Source organism: Colias eurytheme, chromosome 1 (assembly GCF_061535395.1).
Source record: "Colias eurytheme isolate Ceu_HAF_F1 chromosome 1, ilColEury1 Martin Lab GWU primary, whole genome shotgun sequence".
Lineage (NCBI taxonomy): Eukaryota > Metazoa > Arthropoda > Insecta > Lepidoptera > Pieridae > Colias > Colias eurytheme.
The window spans coordinates 14,383,523-14,403,832 of NC_142980.1; the positions used below are offsets into that span (position 1 = coordinate 14,383,523).

A 20,310-nucleotide genomic window follows, 5' to 3' on the forward strand; every position below is an offset into this window, starting at 1 on the left:
ATTTCATAATAATGTAAGTATGTGTCAAAGAACATTGTATTGTGATTGTATTGAACAAAAATCCTTGAGTAGGTTTATATAACAGAGATTTTTAAAGTTCTCTTGGGATAAACGTATGTAAAGATTCATATAATAAAACGACAATAACTTGCAATACAATATATTTCACAAACCCCGGGGAGAGCTCCTCAACTATCTCTAACAAAACTATTAAACAACTCAGTTATATATATTTTATAACGGTGTATAAAACAATTACCTATCTTTGGAATCATCGACAACGTCAGTGCATGATAAATCATAAATATTTATAAAGTATTAAACATGAACAATTTAACAAACTAAGCAACGGGACATAACACGATATATGGACGTTCAGAAAACGAGTCGAATAAATATTTATACATTGTCTATAAATAAAACACAAATGCGAAAACAAATTTCTCACGCGCGCGGCACCTTCGAACTAGGCCTGAAATAAATATGTCATGATGTAATACTTGGATTGTCAAGAGAGTCGCATCGCTAGAATTCGCCATAACAAGAAACGGGTACCCGCATTCGCATCGCAGCAAGTCAAAGCACTTACATGAAGTCCGCGGCCGACATTCATCCAATCGTCGATCAGTCTTGTCTCGAGTAGGACGGTGTTCGTCTCGTGTAGCTCATCATCCGGCGCGGGGAAGCGCTGCACGAGCGCGTTCCGCCGTAGAACTTCCCCTTGTGCGATATCACTTCCAGCCTTGCTAACGCTTCTGCCCTACCGTAGTCATTTTCGAGCGTTATCCTGTAGAGGCCGACGTCTTCGATCGTAACTTCATCGATCTGGAGTATCCTGAGCATTTCGTCCTTCTCTTTGATACTGATGCGAGAAGTCGGTGTTATGATAATGCCGTCCTTGTCCCAAGTGGCCCAGGGTGGGGGGAGACCTCCAACGGCGCATTGGAACACGACAGTTTCACCTTCTTCGACCACTTTGTTGAATGGGTAAGTGTAGAATTTGGGCGCTATCTCACGAGTGGGACTGCGGAGCCGGCGTACTTCTGGACCTGGACATAAAAGACAGACAGTTAAAACTGGATAAGAAAATATTCTAGAATTGAAATTGCACTGTGAATAGAAATTATTGACAAAATTATTTCAAATAAACTATACATTTCTACAATAAAAAGTAATAAAACATATATATTATTTTACCCGTAGAATGGTACATTATCCCTTTATTTCCTAATTTGGGATTTGTCTATTCTCCTGATTCCGAGCTTACCTGGAAACTTATATTTGCAAAATTTATAAATGTGTAGATATCTATAGCCTTGTGCCTGTGTATCAAGTATGTAATGTATGTGAACCTCCTGTGTATATCATATATTTTAGTTGTAATGTTATGTTGCTTGGGTGTGTGTGACAACTGTGTGTTTGTATCATTAGTATATTGCATGTATGTATCAAGTATGTCTCATGTATGTGTGTTTGTGTGTTCACTCACCAAGCGTGCGTGTATCAACCATATTGTGTAACTATGTGTTTGTGTGTGTGTTCACTCACCAGGCGTGCGTGTATCAACCATATTGTGTAACTATGTGTTTGTGTGTGTGTTCACTCACCAGACGTGCGTGTATCAACCATATTGTGTAAATATGTGTTTACGTGTGTGTTCACTCACCAGGCGTGCGTGTATCAACCATATTATTTTGTAACTATGTGTTTGTGTGTGTGTTCACTCACCAGGCGTGCGTGTATCAACCATATTGTGTAACTATGTGTTTGTGTGTGTGTTCACTCACCAGGCGTGCGTGTATCAACCATATTGTGTAACTATGTGTTTGTGTGTGTGTTCACTCACCAGGCGTGCGTGTATCAACCATGTGTAATATTAATATGTGTGTATATGTCTGTGTGTGTATGTGTAATACTCACCAGGCGTGCGCGACATGGACCTAGCGGGCGTGGTGCGCGGCGTGGAGCGCGGGGTGGACGCGGCGGAGGAGAGCGCGGGGGGGCGCTGGAGACGCTGGCTGAGCGTGTTCGGCTCACCCGGCGCTGGGGGGGTTACGATACGATACGTTTGATATTGTTTATTAAGCTATTGCATAGCTTCTATCGCGGGCCTTGAGCGCGGGGACCGAATCCAGAAATTTAGTAACGAAAAACCTCACGCTCCCCACTCCGACGGGCACGGAGGTGTGACTTGAAGGCATAGCATGCAATGCCTTACCGCGGCAGTCCCCGAATGCCACACGTCTTTTTTAGGGTTCCGTAGCCAAAATGGCAAAAACGGAACCCTTATAGTTTCGTCATGTCCGTCTGTCCGTCTGTCCGTCTGTCCGTCTGTCACAGCCGATTTACTCGGAAACTATAAGTACTACAGTGATGAAATTTGATGGGAATATGTGTTGTATGAACCGCTACAAAAATATGACACTAAATAGTAAAAAAAAGAATTGGGGGTGGGGCCCCCCATACATGTAACTGAGGGATGAAATTTTTTTTTTCGATGTACATACCCGTGTGGGGTATCAATGGAAAGGTCTTTTAAAATGATATAAAGTTTTCTAAAAAACATTTTTCTTAAAGTGAACGGTTTTTGAGATATCAGCTCTCAAAGTCGTAAAAAGTATGTCCCCCCCCCTCTATTTTTATAACTACGGGGTATAAAATTCTAAAAAAAATAGAGGTGATGCATGCTAATTAACTCTTTCAACGATTTTTGGTTTGATCAAAGTATCTCTTATAGTTTTTGAGATAGGTTGATTTAACTGTAATTTATTATATTTGCTGCTACGGAACCCTTTGTGCGCGAGCCCGACTCGCACTTGGCCGGTTTTATTTATTTATTTATTCTTCATTGTATATGTATACGCAGTAATGAAATACAAAAATGAAAACAAAACGAATAACTGGTGGTTGAAAATCCTACTTTAAAAATTTCTGTAAGTTTTCATGAATAAAAAGAATGGAAAGTTATTTAAAAATAATAAAGTTTACATTTAAAAGCAATAATTGTTTAAAAATATCCAATTTGTCACTTTATTATAAGCTCCAATTAATTTCACTTTATTCTAAGTTGCATCTACTACTATAATCAAAATTAAAAACTTACGATACACAACAAGGCAAGCTTTAGACGACGCTTTTCCAAGATTATTAGACGCTTCACAAGTGTACGTGCCCTCATCTTCAGCTGCCACTTGCTTTATCTTGAGCCTTGCTGTTCCTACTTCGAAAGTGGACTCGAAATCTGGACAATCTGGTAGTACCTGGTGGAAAAAAATAACATTTTTAATATTCATGATTTTTTTAGATAATGTCGATGATTCTGGACAATCTGGTAGTACCTGATAGAAATGTTTGTTATTTTGTATATTTATGATGTTATTAAAGAGTGTTAAGGGAAAAAAGAGCTGGGGCCTTAATAGAGGTTATGTGTAAATCCAATGGAAATCTCAATTATAGCATTTAAAGCAAAAACCTAAAACATAGAGTAACAATTTAATTTTTTAATCAATCACATGCTCTCCATTTTGATTTCTATTTTACCAAAGACACTAGGAAACTAAACCTAAATTATTTATCATCATAATGTTGTTTTGTGACCCTACCATGCTACTCGCAGTAAAGACTGAATATAGGACTTATTATTTAAAATTAATGAATAAATACCTCATTATAATGGAACCAACGTATATCTGGGTCTGGATTGCCCGAGATCCTACACTCGAACTCCACTGCGTCTCCGTCGTAGCACAGAAGATCAGTTAACTCCTTCTCGAAACGCGGTATTACTTCTACGCGCCTGGAATAAGGTAGTTTAAGTTTTATAAGGTAGTATTTAACAATGGAATTATAAGAAACTAGCTTTCCGCCCGCGGCTTCGCCCGCGTTTTCAAAGAAAAACCCGTTCCCGTAGGATTTCCGGGATAAAACCTATCCTATGTCCTTTCTCGGGTATCAAAATATCTCTATACCAAATTTCATGCAAATTGGTTCAGTAGTTAAGGCGTGATTGAGTAACAGACAGACAGACAGAGTTACTTTCGCATTTATAATATTAGTATGGATTTGAAGAATAGAATAGTGCGGAAAGTGCAGAAAGCAGTATCTATAGTCTCCATAGATACTGCTTTCCGAATCGGTGGTAAATGTTAAAAATACTATGTAATGACGATTCGAAAGTGCTACTAAATAGTAGTCTAATTGAATAAATGAATGTTTGAGTTTGAGTTTGAGTTTGAAATAAATAGCAGCTTATTTATTCCTATAGCACGAGCACAGGTTAGTAAGAGTAGAAATAAAATGATTGATTGGAAAAAGGTTTAAGAAGTGCAAATTTTATAAGACCTATTTGATACACAGAAAATGAAAATTGACCTCACAGGAGAAAAAAAAGAGTTGACTTGAAATTTTTACATACCCGTATCTTATGTTATGTGTATCATCAGTGGACCTCAGATCTGAAAAGCATCAATAAGAAAATTTTAAATACTGTTGCCTTTGTGTTAATCAGTTCCTCCTGTGTGACTCCATCTCGTATAACCAACAAACATTAAACAAAGTCTAAAAACTATTCAGATAACTGTGATAGGTAGATAAATGATAAAATACTTGGTCTTTAACAGAAAAATAAAACATCTAAAAAAAGTCCTAAAATTCGGAACTTACCTTTAGCAAAAATCTGCAGCGAAATAATAGCCTTAGCCTCGCCATGTATATTTCTAGCTACAACGGAATAGGCACCAGTATAGTCTAGTTTAGCGTGAGGGATCTCAAAACGATACACTGGACCAGCTGCCATTTGCTTGAAGTGGTTCGCATCGCGATAGTAATCCGGCTGTGAAATTAAATCGAGATCTGTTACTAATAACTTACTAATAAATTAAATATAGGAATTGTTTTAGAGCATGTTTTAAATTAAAGATTAGAGAAGTACCGCATGCATCAACCAAGCATCTGCAACACTCAGCTCTTTTTCGTTTGCCAGATATATATAATAAGAAATTTTCTAATGTGGACATATTTAAGACATCTCGCTCAAATTTTAATTAAAAAAGAAATCACTTTTTCCAATAATTCATAATAACTATTATATAATATAGGTTTCAGTACTTAATTTTTAGTTACTTAAAGTATATACATATATACTCTCATTCACACACTCACTCACAACAGACTACACACCATACCTACACCTACACTCATCACAATAGTATTTTGTTTATTATTTTAACGTATATCTTTTCCTCCTACTTTCTTACTCAATTTTCTTTGTCACATGTTTATTATAATAATTCTATTAATGGAATTCCTTTTTATTGGCGTATTGTTCAATTATTATGTAATTATTGTAAGAATAGCTGTAAGGAATCAGAAATAAATAAATAAATAAATAAATAAATAAATATTTGTTATACCATTCATAATTCAATAGATAGATATTATGGTAATTATTTATTCATACAATAAAACATCTTGCTCTGGGGCTTGTCTTAGACAGTATTAATTTCACAGTTACTTACCATTATTATGATTTTATCTTATATTCAATTTTTATATTTGCTATGACCAATTTTAACCTACCTTCAAGAAATCACGCAACCAGTACACATCAGGAGTGGGATCACCTATAACTTCGCACTCTATTATAACTGTGTCTCCTTCTTGAGCTTCCGTGGATCTTGGTTTCTTCAAGAACATGGGTTCCTTTGAGTAACTGCACCAAAACAAATATAGGTAATAACATTGGCCAAATTATTTCTTACTTAATCCGAGATCGTTGGTATTATTTTTTATACTAATTGAGGTTTGAATGTATATAATATCTAAAAGTTCTATAGACATACTAAAAACCATAATTATAAAAAACAAATAGGCAATACTCACGGAACATCCGGACAAATAACAGTAGGCAGTGACCTTTGATCTTGTCTTTCTCCTGTTACTATTTCCACTTTACCAGACGTCGAAGCTTGTCCCACTTCATTAGACGCTGTGCAAGTATACACTCCTGCATCCCGAGGAGTGACAGATGCCAGAGCTAGTTCTATTTGCCCATCCCTGTTTAGAGTCATAACTGCTCTACGACTTGGTCTGAGACGGACCCCTTCTCTGTACCAGGTTACTCCCACTGAGGGATACGCTTCCACTATTGCGGATATGCGAAGTTCCTCTCCTAGAATATTTATGGGGCTTAGTTATTTGGCACACATTAAAGAAAATAAAGGTTGATAACATTTACAATGCCTAGTTCGTTACAAAATAGATTTTAATGTTGTTTGGATACATAAATTCCTTGTTAGCAATGTCTATTAACATGTCTCTAATCCCAATTATTATAGACACTGACAATCGACACTGCAGAATTAAAAATATATAACTCATCCAGAAAAGAAACGAAAAATTGCTTTGTTTCCAAAGGCATGGCATAAATCTTGATAGTATGTATAACTCATCTTACCTTCATTCAGCCGATAAGAAGGTTCTAGACCACAGCAGAACTCCGGAGCAACGTATGCTCTAATGCCCTTATCGACAACAAGACTGCAGCGACAACTGATAGCGCCGCTGCCATTTCTAGCTAGTGCTTCATACACACCACCATCGTCTAGTGTGGTAGGAGCTATCTCCAATGTGTGAAAATGCTCATCTTGGTACTTTACTCGTCGACCTTCAATCAGATATAAAAGAGAAAGTTATTCTTAATATGATATTTTTAGAAAAATACAGTCATACATTTCGTTCCACATTTTTTATGCAAAATTTTAAATATAACAAGAAGACGTAAACAAAACTGTAAATAAAATTTTACAGTAGGAATTCAAGTCTGTCACTAAGAACATCTATCTATTTAGTCATACTCAAATATTATTGAATTATTGATGCTTTATATCCAGGTACTTTACTAGAAATAATTAATTTCAACAGCGTGCCAAATAGTTTATTTATGTTTGCATTCTGTTTATATTTATATTCGATTCCTAATTTTATAATTATTTTATGGTTATTACAGTACAATAGATAAAAACTTACGGTCAATAACTACTTCCTGGCCGTCTTTAAACCAAGTAACAGTTGGCGTCGGACTGCCAATAACTTGGCAAGTCAAACGAACTGGGTAGGTCGCTTGAACACGTCTGTCTCTTAGCCGCATTGTGAACTGTGGAGGGTATTCACCTTCCGCATCTGCTGACCTTTCCCTGTAAATTATATATTACTTATTACTTTATGAAATCGAGAAAAGAAAATGCTATTGCACGTCTCATAAGCGAAGCGTTGAGGTGGGTACTACTGTCACTTCGCGCATAACATCTGATTTTTCAAACTTAAAATGTCTATAAGTATCATACATTGCACTTGTAAGATAATACATACACACACATATTAAGAAAAAACACTATTTTTAACGTTCATGATATTTTTGATGTCATTTTTGTTATTTAAACTAGTTAAAAAACAGTTTAAAAAAGTTCTGTCTTGGACGTCCGTGTGTCTGTATGTGCGGATCCTTTTTCTTGTTAACACGATAGCGACCGAAATACTTTACTAATCGAGTCTTTTTTTTCTCTTACGCTTGAGTATGCTCAGGAATAGAACCCTTTCATTTTTCAGGGTCTGATTCGATGTGGTTTAATTGTTATTAAATAAACAAAAATAATAATTAATAAATATTTATTAAAAAAAAATTATGAGGCGTGCACTTTTGGATTTTCCAAATTATTTATATTATGTTTTACCTTTTAAGCTTAGCATCAGCTTCCCATATCTGTCTGTCAGTTATAACAGTCATTCTCGCGTAAGTTGAGGCGCGACCGTGGACGTTAGTCGCTTCACAACTATAGCGACCCTCATCTTCAATATTCACATCTTGAATTTTTAACGAACAAATATTCCCGCTTTGCAAGCTTCGAAGTCTGCTGGATTCTTCAATTTCATGACCGTTCTTCATCCATACTATTTCTGGTGTAGGTTTGCCTTTAAAACTGCAGCTTAAATTAGCAGTTTCACCAACCAATACTTTCAGCAATCCAGGTAGGATATCGATAAACTCTGGTCTGTCACCAGATAGGCCGACTCCGACTGGGACAGATGTCTGCACTGGTTCACCCCATCCGTATCTATTCCTTGGAGTAACTCTGAAGTGATATTCTTCACCTTGTTTTAAATTGAAAGCATCGAATGTGTTTCGTGGTGTGATCCCCATTTCCACCCAACGAGCTCCTCCGTCTTTGCCTAAGAGCCAAGAATCTACTCTATAGGCGAGGACTGGAGCCGCGGCGTTTGGATCTGGCTTGGGCCAAGCGAGGGTCAACCAATTGTTGCCACCGTCTACTGCACTCGGCTCTCCTGGTATGCGTCCGGGCACGGCTGCAAAAGAAATATAATTTATTGGCACACCATTGACCTTAAATATGCTTGGTGCGATGCCAAGACAAAACAGACATCACATAAATACGTTAGTCGAGAAATATTTATAAAACTGTAATTTATAAAAGTTTAAGACAATCTTGCATTTATCAGTGAATGTAATTCTTTATGTTTAAGCTTGGACCCCGAAAGACAACTTGATGTTCATTTATTTATCGAATTTAATGCAGTTGTTTACCAATGTCAAGACGTCCATATAAACATATAAATCAATCCCAGTTGTTACTCATCCAACACAAAGGTGAATATATCATATTAAACACACGTAGTGTAGTCAATAGTTATTTTTTCGTAAAATGCGTATTTTTTTGAGTAGTACTTACATTTATATTTTCGATCTGATGCAACGATTGCTTGATCATCCATGGGATACGTCCAATCGGATATTAGATTATCAGAAGATGCACGTTGTCTTACCTGTGTTAAAATATTAGTCAGATTAGCTAATTTAACGATTTATATTATACATAATATGGTGTAGGTAATAGTAATGTGACTTCATTTATTTATGAATTTATTAGCTTCTTGATTATCAAAAACATTTGGAAGAGAATTATGCCAATAAGTACCTATGCTACACGCTACGTTCCAAATAACACAGGACAAGCTGAAAAAATACTTACAACCACTGTGATGAACGCTCGGTCACAACCATACGCATTTCTTGCGAGGACGCAGTAGGTTCCCGCGTCGGATATTACCGACCTCTTCAACGTAAACTTGACATAATCATCGGAAGTCATTTTGCAAACACGTTGACTGTTTGTTATGTCGCGGATTCCCTTCATGAACATTACTGAGGAATTAAAAAAAGGTTAAAATTTGTCAATATTTGCGTGAAAACTTGGAAAATGTTTATTTGTGATCAAAATTTATTGGTCCAGTCTTGGAAGTATGCATTTGCAATTTTATGCTGAGTTTAGATAATTATGAAAGAGTTACAGAAAAATTGTTTGACATTTATTAAAGTTGTGTTTGAAGTTCAGTTATTTATTATTGTATACTATTATTTTAATGTAGGTATCTACACCGTCACTGATTACATTCCAACATAACGTTTAATCTTTACTTAGCTTTAATTTCTCTCCAGCTTAGATTTTTATTAGGAACATTAAGATTGCCAATGTTTTAAATACCTTTGGGTCTAGGTTCTCCTTGAACTCTGAACGAAATGTTAATATCTTCCCCTATTGAAATCAGTAAATCTTTTGCGGGACGACTGACTATCACAGCGGGTTTCCCTTCCACCTCGCTCGGCTGAACCACTGTTATATCCGCATTCATGTCCACGTTCCCATGAGTACTCCACGCTCTACACGTGTACAATCCGGAATGTTTCTCAGTCACATCGGATAAGGCCAATGTATATATTCCATGATCAACAAAAGTCTGTGCGTTCCCATAAAGCTCCGTCACACATGAGCCTTCCCGTAGCCATTCAACTCTTGTCGGTGCACCGCCTATTTCTACTTGCAAACCTATTGTACCACCCTTCACTACTTTATAATCACTTAAAACATTTGTAAAGTGGGGTCGACGTGTGTCTGGAATGTGGCGTGACTTATCAACACTTGATAAATGCGGACTAATACGGCTTTCTTTACCTGTACAAAAATGCAAGTATAAAAAATTATTGTAATCGCTTTTAAAGATGATGTTAAATATAAAAAAAATGGAAATCTTACCAATAAACTGTACCACATGCGTTATCTGATCTGTCCACATGGAACTTTCAGCTTTGCAAGTGTACGTTCCACTATCTTCCACAGTTGGATTACTGATAGTGAGTCTACACAAGCCATCTGCTAAATAAGTGGCTTCAAACCGTGAATCAGTACCTACAGGCTGGTTATCTTTGATCCATGTTATCGTAGGAAGCGGTTGGCCTCTAATTCTGCATTCCAATACCAGTTCATTCTCAGCAACGTGATAGACGTCTGAAAATATTATAAAATATTAAATACAATCAATATACTTAATATATTTTGTTGTTGTTATTCGTTCCTATGAAAATCCTTACCGCGTATCGAACGTGTAAATGTTGGTGGTATGGGTGAAGGCTCAAAACTCGGATAAACTTTCAATTTTGCAGAAGTAGTTACAGATCCGTGCTCATTTTCAACAGTACAGCTATAGTCGCCAGAATCGCTTGGAATTGCATTAAGCAGTTCCATTGTGATAAGTCCATCAGCAAATTTAATTTTATATTTTTGTTTATCGTCTATTGGTACTCCGTTTTTGTACCACTTCAAGACAGGTTCAGTCGAAGAAAGAACGCTGCAAGTAAGTTTAACTCTTGATCCCTCCACAGCAGTTCTATTTGTCAAATGTGTTGAAAATACGGGTTTCCTTTTTAAGTCTCGTGGCGACCCAATCCTTTTTTCAGAAACATTTCTCGTTTCACTCATGGCTTTTGATTTAAACCGTATTTCGGATCTATCTTTTGTGTCCGAAATGATGTCAGTGTCCATTATACTAGGTGACCTCAATTGATGATCTCTGACAAGACTTTGTGCTTTATAGAATACCTTCGAGGTCGAGCTATATGTATTCACTTCTGGTAATAATTTATTGGCGTCAGAATCATATGGCTTTCCCATATATGACGGTGGTCTACTGAACTCCATACTTGGATCTCCAATATTTGGATCAACGAATTGGGGCTTGTCTCTGATAAGATCCTTGTCGATAGAAGAGGTTTGGGCTTTGTCCCTTTCGTTGGATATGTCGTATGTCGTTTTATCTACATGTTGTTTGATTTCATCCAAACGTTGGCTATGTCCACAAAGCTCTCTTTCTTTTTCTTCATAAGATGATTCGGTATTATTCCAATTTTCTTGAATATCTTTTTGTTCAAAATTTTCATTTTTATCATCTGTTACTATCTGCGCTTTGTTATTGTCTGTTTTTGAATCACTGATATTATTGTCTACTATATTTTGTGTCTCAATTGTTGAAGTTACTTCTTTTTGTTTAAGTTTTGATTTCTTGTGTTTCTCTTTTTTTTCTAAAGATGATCGCTTTTTTTCGATCTTAGCTTTATTTTTTCCACCATCCTTTTCTTTACCATGGTCCTGAATTTTGGATTCAACAGTGTCTTGAGCCTTTTGTTCCTTGGTTCCTTTGTTTTTATCAATTGTATGTTCGATAACGCTTTCTTGTGTTTCATTTATCTGTGGTTTTTGATTAACCTTATCTAATGCCATTTTATCTTGTTTATCTACTACCAAGTCTTGATTTTCATTTTCTGACACAATTTCATCGTTGTTTTTGATTAAATGTTTTTGATCCTTCATAACAGAATCACTAACGAAACCCGTTTCTATAGCTTCTGATTCTACCTTCTCAGAGAACTGCGCATCTTTAAGTAAATGTTCTGTTACTGTAACATCGTCATTCAATATTTTGCTAGCAACAATACTTTCCTCGGCCGTTTCTGCACCTTGAGTACTATCGAGACTATCTTTCTTAATAAAACCTTCACTATTTTCTTCATTCGTTTCGTCTTTATTGCGTCTACCCTTTCTTTTGTCTTTTGATTTTTTTTTAGTATCTTTGTGCTCGTCATCGGTCTTTTGATAATCACCACTTTGTTCTTTAATTTCTTCCTCCATCTTTTGTGTTTCGTTTGAGCTACCACTAAATGTATTATCTATATTTAATACTTCATTTTGCTCAGATCCAGTTATCTGATTTTCTTTTGAATGAGATGATAACTCTTGATCTTCAGTTTTATCATTAGTCCTATAATTATTTTGAAGTTGTTGCATATCTTTTTGAGATTGCGCATCTACAGTAATAATATCAACGCAAGAATCATCTTTTTGTGACACAATTTTTGAAGGTTCCCCTTCAGTTGATTGCAGTTGTTCTGCGACCAAGTCTTCTTTTCCTTTATATATTGCGGTTGAAACATCACCAAGACCATCATTTTTTCCTATGTTGTCTTTTTCTTGTTGAGATTCATGAGCTGTTATTGTTTCCTTTAAATGAGATAATTCTTGATCACCAGCTTTATTTAAAAGTATATTATTATTATCTTGTTGATGCAAATCTTTTTGAGATTGAACATCTACAGTAGTAGTATTGTTTTCTACAGATGATTTAACTTTTAAATTTTCACCTACAGATTTATGTACCTGTGATTCGGCTGTGTTTACTTTTTCTGTATTTGTTGTTAGTAAATCATTATCAGTTTCTTTAGCTTTTTCAGACTTGTCTTTGTTCTGTTTCAATTTATTATCTCTTAATGTGTCTTCTAAATGAGATAATTCTTGATCTGGAGCTTTATTATTTTCAATAAATGATTCAACCTTTAAAATTTCATCTTCAGATTTATGAATTTGTGATTCGGTTATGTTTAATTCTTCTGTACTTGTTGTTAATAAACCATTATCAGTTTCTTTAGGTTTTTCAGACTTGTCTTTGTCCTGTTCCAATTTATCATCTCTTAATGTGTCTTCTATATGAGATAATTCTTGATCTGGAGCTTTATTATTTTCAGTAGATGATTCAGCCTTTATACTTTCATCTTCAGATTTATGAACTGGTAATTCCGCCATGTTTACTTTTTCTTTGTTTATTGTTGATAAACCATCATCAGTTTCGTTAGTTTTTTCAGACTGGTCTTTGTCCTGTTTCAATTTATCATCTCTTAATGTGTCTTCTAAGTGAGATAATTTTTGATCTGGATCTTTATTATTTTCAATAAGTGATTCAACCTTTAAACTTTCATCATCAGATTTATGAACTTGTGATTCGGTTTTGTTTACTTTTTCTGTATTTATTGTTAATAAACCATTATCAGTTTCTTTAGGTTTTTCAGACTTGTCTTTGTCCTGTTTCAATTTATCATCTCTTAATGTGTCTTCTAAGTGAGATAATTTTTGATCTGGATCTTTATTATTTTCAATAAGTGATTCAACCTTTAAACTTTCATCATCAGATTTATGAACTTGTGATTCGGTTTTGTTTACTTTTTCTATATTTATTGTTAATAAACCATTATCAGTTTCTTTAGGTTTTTCAGACTTCTCTTTGTCCTGTTTCAGTTTATCATCTCTTAACTTGTCTTCTAAGTGAGATAATAATTCTTGATCTGGAGCTTTATTATTTCCAATAGATGATTCAACCTTTAAACTTTCATCATCAGATTTATGAACTTGTGATTCGGTTTTGTTTACTCTTTCTGTACTTGTTGTTAATAAACCATTATCAGTTTCTTCAGGTCTTTCAGACTTGTTTTTGTCCTGTTTCAATTTATCATCTCTTAATGTGTCTTCTATATGAGATGATTCTTGATCTGGAGCTTTATTATTTTCAGTAGATGATTCAGCCTTTATACTTTCATCTTCAGATTTATGAACTGGTAATTCCGCCATGTTTACTTTTTCTTTGTTTATTGTTGATAAACCATCATCAGTTTCGTTGATTTTTTCAGACTGGTCTTTGTCCTGTTTCAATTTATCATCTCTTAATATTGTGTCTTCTAAATGAGATAATTCTTGATCTGGGGCTTTATTATTATCAATAGATAATTCAGCCTTTATACTTTCATCTTCAGATTTATGAACTTGTGATAAAGCTATGTTTCCTTTTTCTTTATTTGTAGCAGATAAACTATCGTCAACTTTTAAACTATCATCTTTAGATCTATGAACTTGTAATTCGGTTATGTTTTCATTTTCTTTATTTGTTGCCGTTAAAATACTATCAGTATCGGTTGCTTTTTCATCTTTGTCTGTATCTTGTTCCAATTTATCATATTTTAATGTTTTTTCTAAAGGAGATGAAAGTTTATATCCAGCGTTATTATTATCATCAGATGATGCAACTTTTGAAGTTTCATCGTCAGATTTTTGTACTTGTAATTCAATGTTTTCTTTTTCTTTATTTTTTGAAACAGCGTCAGTTTCGTCAGTTATTACTAACTTATCTTTATCTTGTTTCGATATATCAGCTTGTAACGTTTCGCCAAACACAGATTGTGTATCTGGTGAATATGTTTTCTGACTAATGTTATTGTTCCCATATTCGGATTCCTTTTCTTTTATTGCTTCTGAAAACGCCTGACTCTGAGTTGTTTTTGATTGATTTTTTTCTAATTCAATGTCTTCATTGCTAATTTCAATCGATTTAATGCTCGACTCGAGTTCCTTAATATTTGTGATAGGTCCTGTTTTATCTATTGGAGTAATATCAGTAATATCCAGAGGGTGGTCTTTTGTGGGTGGTTCTTCTATCGATTCATTATTTTTGTTACTTACTTCACACGGTTTTTCTGAAGCGTTGTTAGCTTGTTCGATTTGTGTTAATCGTTTTGTTTCTGATATCTCAGTTTGTAAAAAGATTGTCCTGTCTTTGGTATTTGTTTCTTCGTTCTTATCCACTTCTTTTAAATCGTGCTTTGGATCGTGAATTAATGATTCAATAGATTTTGTCTCATTTAAAATTTCATGGCTTTTTGTCTCAGCTGAAGACTCAGTTATAATTTCACTTGTATGTATGCCTGATAATTCAGGACAAAGTGAGCCATCATTACTTTCCTTTTCATTAGTCAATTGAGATTGAAGAGATTTTTTAAGGTATTGATTTTCTGAATCGTCGTGAAGTATACTTTGATCCAAATTAGTTTCTTCTTTTTGTTGTTCGTTTTCTTCATGTCCTAAAGAGGAGGACAAGCCACTATGATCTTTTGTAGTATCTTCTAGATCTTTTGGATGAGTCATAAACACCTCTTTTCCTTTTTCCACATCAAGTTCCACAACGATTTTATCCTCTGTGACGCTATCTAGTTTTTCTTTAGTTATATTTGTTTCTGTACTGTCAGTTGTAACGGTTTTATTATTTATATCTAATTGAATTCCGAGGTTTAAATCTTTATGAGTTTGTTCAGCAGTATGAACAAACTCATCATCACCATTTTTATTATCTTGTTTATTTAAATTCATATTTATAATAGACACTTCTTCATTCCTTTGACTATTATTCAGTAATGTACTTTGTTGAGTTTCATCGTCCGTAACCGAGTGCTCAGTATTATCCTTTATTCTTGTATCTAAGTCCACAATTTCTTCGATTAAAGTGACTTCCGTGCTTTCTTTAGATGCCGTTTCTTCTACAGTTATACTTTGAATTGGAATCAGAAGATTTTTTTCTTGCGATTCCAATACAACTTCTGATGACTGCAAGTCTGCAGGCAAGTCTTCTGGTTTTTGTTCTGTCAATGTATTTCTTTCGTTTTCTTGAGTTTCACAGATATTAGTTTTAGCTATTATACCTGTACCCATACTCGCATCAATCTCTTCATCAACACTTTTACTATCCTTGCCTAATAATTGGTCTATACTAGATTTAGCCCCATTTTTATTTTGTTCTACCTTATCATCAACTATTACATCAGTATAATCAATTGAAACATTATCGCCTTCATTATTAATTTCCTGTTTATCTAAATTAATCAAAGTTTTGGTTAATTCATTACTTTCGCTCACTGAACTTTCAGTCATTATATTAGTTTTATCAACAACTGTTTGTTTTATTTCGATATTCTCGTTAATTTTTTGTTTATCATTGGGTAAATTATTATTTTCCTCAATTATATGTGCTTCTTCTTCCATCACTAATTGGATCGTAGATTCGTTTGTATTATTTTGATTATTGGAAACTGATTCTAAACTTTGATTTTCAGCAGTTAATGGACTATCGAAATATTCAATATCTTTTTCAACAATTCCTTGCAATTCTTTATCTTCTGATTTCGAAGGAATATCATGTGCTATTTCATCTCTTGTTTCATATGAATCTAATGTTTCTATGTTTATTTCCTCCATTTCATGATCCATTAAGTCTAAGAAGGAAGTCGATCTTGAATCCGCTCTTATTTTTAAAGAATCTTTTGTGCTCTCCAGGCATTGTGCTTTATCTATAGCTTCATCAATTAGACTATCAATAAGTGGTTGTATATTTTCTCTTAACTGTTCGCCTTCAGATTCAATTAATTGTCCTTCGTTCAGAGATCCTTTTATTAATGACTCTGCAGGTGCTTCTTTTGGTATATTTTCGACTAACCTCTCGTCTTCATTTTCTAATACTTCCGAAAGTTTTAATGTATGCTCTGTTTCCAACAAAACATCATTTTCACTTACATAAGATGCTGGTATACCTTGATTAAAATGAGATTCGTAAAACTCTTTTAAACGTTTTGAAATTTCAAAAATTTCTGAAGATATTTCTTTGAAAATGGGTATTTTATCTTTAACTTCTAAAATTGATTGATTAGCTATGTTTTCTATTTTTTCATTAACTTTTAAAATAACTCCATTTATTTCATTTGTCAACGGTATTTTTAGTTCAGTTACATTCGTAAGTATAATATCTGTTATAAGCATTTTCAGTTCATTGAGGACAATTTTCGTAAGCGTCGCATCACTGGGTAATCTAGCTGTTTTATCGAGATTTATGTAAAACTTCACATCTTCAAAATGATTAAGCGTCTTGCGAAGATATTTACTAACCTGAATCCAATTATTTTTATTATCTAATTTGCTTAACTTATTAATATTTTTTATAGCATTAAGAATGTTTTCAGAAGGTTTTCCATAATTCAGATAAATATATCGTTTTTGAATGCTCGTTATCGTACCCCTCATGTTTGAAATACTAGTATAAACTGAATGTACAGCAGTCACAATTGTGTCCCTTGTTGTGACATCAACGTTTTTTACTTTATTAATTTCATTCTCAATTGCAAATAATTGATTTTCAATCGATTCTAGGTTTTGTAAAATATCAACTCCTTTATCTATTAAAGTATCTTCATCCACTGAAAAACTTTGTTTTATTTCTTTTATAGTTTCTTTGATTGAGTTGAGGCCCTTAATTATATTCAAAATATCTTTTTCACCTTTTTTTGTTTCTGATACTTTATCTAATAATATGATCGTATTTTCAGTCTCACCCATACAGCCTTTTAGTATATTTTCTTCATTTATTTCCACTATCTCGCTACTTTCCGTAGCTTGTAAAACATCTTTTATTGTACAAACCAGCAATTGTAATGTTGCGCTAGCTTCCATTATATGCTCTGGTGGACTATTCTCACTCACTTGAAGCTGAACACTTCTCACACTACACTCTAAATCATTTAGAGTCTCAGTGAGAGCATCGTTTACTTCGGAATTATTTTCACTTTTAAGTTTTATCACCTCTATTTGAAATTCATCCAGTATATTTTGTAGCACTTCAACATTATCAGTTATGCTTATAGTACTTAGTTCAACGTTTTGTTTCAGGTCAGTTAGTAAAATTTCCATATTCTCTATGACTTCTTCATATTTAATTGCAGTTGGTTGGAACGTTTCTGGAGAATAAAAGTAATAATTTTTTCATTAGAAATAAAAAGTAATATGAATATATATTTAAGAAGTAAAAACATATTATTGTGTATGATATAAATATGAAATATAATAAATTTGCTTACCTGCTTCGTCAAATTCTTGTTTTATTGTGTCAATTTCATGCTTACTTAAGGAAACATCTTCATTTTCTGATACTTCTAAAGCATTATTTTCCTTTACATTTGTATTATCACCAACCATTTCTTGTGATAACATTGTAGGAGAAGATGCATCAGTAGTTATAATATTTTCATCTTTGAGCTTACCTTCAAGGTCATGGCTCTGTTGATCTTCAGATAAAATTTTTTCACTGGTCATGTCTATTTTGGGTACATCATTTTTACTTATATCTTCAGATATTTCAAGGATTTCTTCCGAAACCGAGGCGCATTTCTCAAGTTTAATTTCGTGAGAGGTACTTTGATTTATGGCGCTATCTTGATCAATACCATGATGTATTTCAGCTGAATCGATTTCTTTATTTATCATTACCTCTACTTCGTGCTGGATGGAATCTATGGTGTCCTCTGTAGGTATTTTAATAATTAAATTAGCATCTTCAGTGCTAATTGACTCCATCTCTAATTTTGCACACTCCTTATTTTCTTCTGCAGTTGTATCATTCTGCAAAATATTATCTGGTGCGGATGGCTCACATATAGGTTCAATTATATTTTTACATTGATCATTGACGGGAGAATTGTTTAATTCTGAAATATTATTTTCTTCTGTGTCTTGTTTTTCAAATAGTTCAATATCACTCTTTGTTTCTTGTGATAAGATTTGATGGGTTTCGTTATCAATGTGTTCCATCAAACTCGTGTGGGTTAGCTGTTTATTTTCATCGTCTTTATCTACTTTTTCTGTAATTAAACATTCCTTTTCAATTACCAATGCCTCATCAGCTACTCCTAGTACATCAGAGGTAATGGAATCGGCTGTCGTTTTCATCGCTGATAAATCATCTAATGTAGAAATATCTTCAACTGCTTCGATTTCTTGTTGCTCTTGGACTAATAAACAACAACTTTGTAGAATTTGCGACGTTGTTGCAATATTTACTTTCTCATGCAAGGATGATAAACTCTCATATTGCGATATAACATTTTCCTGCAATATTTCTAACGTGTTGTGTAATTCTTGAAGGGGCTTTGCGAAAACGCCTGATACTTCATTCATATTTTCTACGGAATTCTTTACTGAATCCATCAATACTTGATTTATAACGCTTATATTTTCGTGTAGTTTACGAAGCGGCTCGGCGAAAAATTGTTCTACTTCAAAATCTGACATATCAGATGTATATGAATCACCAGCTTGGGAATTATGCTGTAATGACGCAACATTGCATTTAAGTTCTTCTAAAATGGGACCAATACTATCAAATGCTGGAAATATTTCATTATAATGAATTGAAGAATCTTCAAAATGAATGTTATTTATAGCAATAATTGCTTCTTCGATTTGATGAATAGCAATGTTTGCTTTACATTCATTACTCTGAGATTCAGTAGACACTTCAATGACTTTGTGATCGTCAGTAATAATTTTTGAGTCAAACATTTCTGATAATTCTGATAATTCTGTGTCGGGTTGCATTGTAATAGCTTCTAAACACTCTGTAGAGTATTTAACGACTAAGGTGTTAGATTCTTGTTCAATCACTTGATTATTTTGTGGAACGTTTGATTCAAGTTCAACATTACGAGTTTGGATTTTGTCGGTGTCAACGACTTTGGCCAAATCATCATTTTGCTTAGGAGAACTTTTTTGTTCTCGATTTTGTATAGAACCTGAATCAATGTTTTCAATTATTTTTGGTTCTTCGGCATCTATTTCTTTATTAGATAATTCTATAGGGGCCTGAGCAATCGCAATATCATTTAAATCTTCCTGTAACTGGCTAATAACTTCAATGACTTGTTTCTTCACATCTTTGTTATGGCCAGACAGGTCATGAATACTCTCAGTAGCTTGTTCTTGAATTTCAAATAATGATTTTTGTAACTGTTGTACTAAATTTTCTTGGTCTTCAGTTACAATGTGATATCCAACTTGTTCTGTAGCCGTATCAGGTATTAATTCCGAAGAAGCTATACTTTCTCGTAATTCTTGTGCAATTTTTTTTGCTTCCTTAACATCACTCACATTTATTATTGCTGAAATTTCTTCTATTATCTCAGTAATTTCTATATATTGTTCCATATGCTGTAGCAGTGCCTCTGCTTTTTCTGTAAAAAATAAATCTTATATATAAAAATGAATCGCAAAATGTGTTGGTAAGCGCATAACTCGAGAACGGCTGAACCGATTTCGATAATTCTTTTTTTATTATATTCCTTGAAGTACGAGTTCTTAAGTAGAGAAAACGTAAACATGTACCACGGGCGAAGCCGGGGCGGACCGCTAGTATAATATAAAACTATAATTTCGTCAATAAATTTCAAGTTATAAATTTACTTAATGCAATTAAATGAAAAAAATTTCAAAT

General features: G+C 34.0%; 1 protein-coding gene across 1 annotated transcript in view; it reads right to left on the reverse strand.

The window, feature by feature from the left end:
• Nucleotides 1-144: 144 nt before the first annotated feature.
• LOC149911372 (uncharacterized) overlaps nt 145-20,310 on the reverse strand; it is a 55,006-nt gene continuing 34,840 nt past the window's right edge. Inside the window, exons 11-27 of the mRNA XM_090120514.1 lie at nt 17,903-20,050; nt 10,442-17,782; nt 10,107-10,358; nt 9,558-10,025; nt 9,045-9,217; nt 8,745-8,838; nt 7,731-8,361; nt 7,027-7,193; nt 6,455-6,664; nt 5,881-6,169; nt 5,578-5,710; nt 4,663-4,831; nt 4,415-4,454; nt 3,664-3,796; nt 3,104-3,260; nt 1,921-2,043; nt 145-1,049 (exon numbers count right to left, since the gene is read on the reverse strand). Of these exons, the coding sequence (XP_089976640.1) occupies nt 625-1,049; nt 1,921-2,043; nt 3,104-3,260; nt 3,664-3,796; nt 4,415-4,454; nt 4,663-4,831; nt 5,578-5,710; nt 5,881-6,169; nt 6,455-6,664; nt 7,027-7,193; nt 7,731-8,361; nt 8,745-8,838; nt 9,045-9,217; nt 9,558-10,025; nt 10,107-10,358; nt 10,442-17,782; nt 17,903-20,050 (12,953 nt within the window). The 3' untranslated portion in view covers nt 145-624. The remainder of the gene's footprint in view (nt 1,050-1,920; nt 2,044-3,103; nt 3,261-3,663; nt 3,797-4,414; nt 4,455-4,662; nt 4,832-5,577; nt 5,711-5,880; nt 6,170-6,454; nt 6,665-7,026; nt 7,194-7,730; nt 8,362-8,744; nt 8,839-9,044; nt 9,218-9,557; nt 10,026-10,106; nt 10,359-10,441; nt 17,783-17,902; nt 20,051-20,310) is intronic.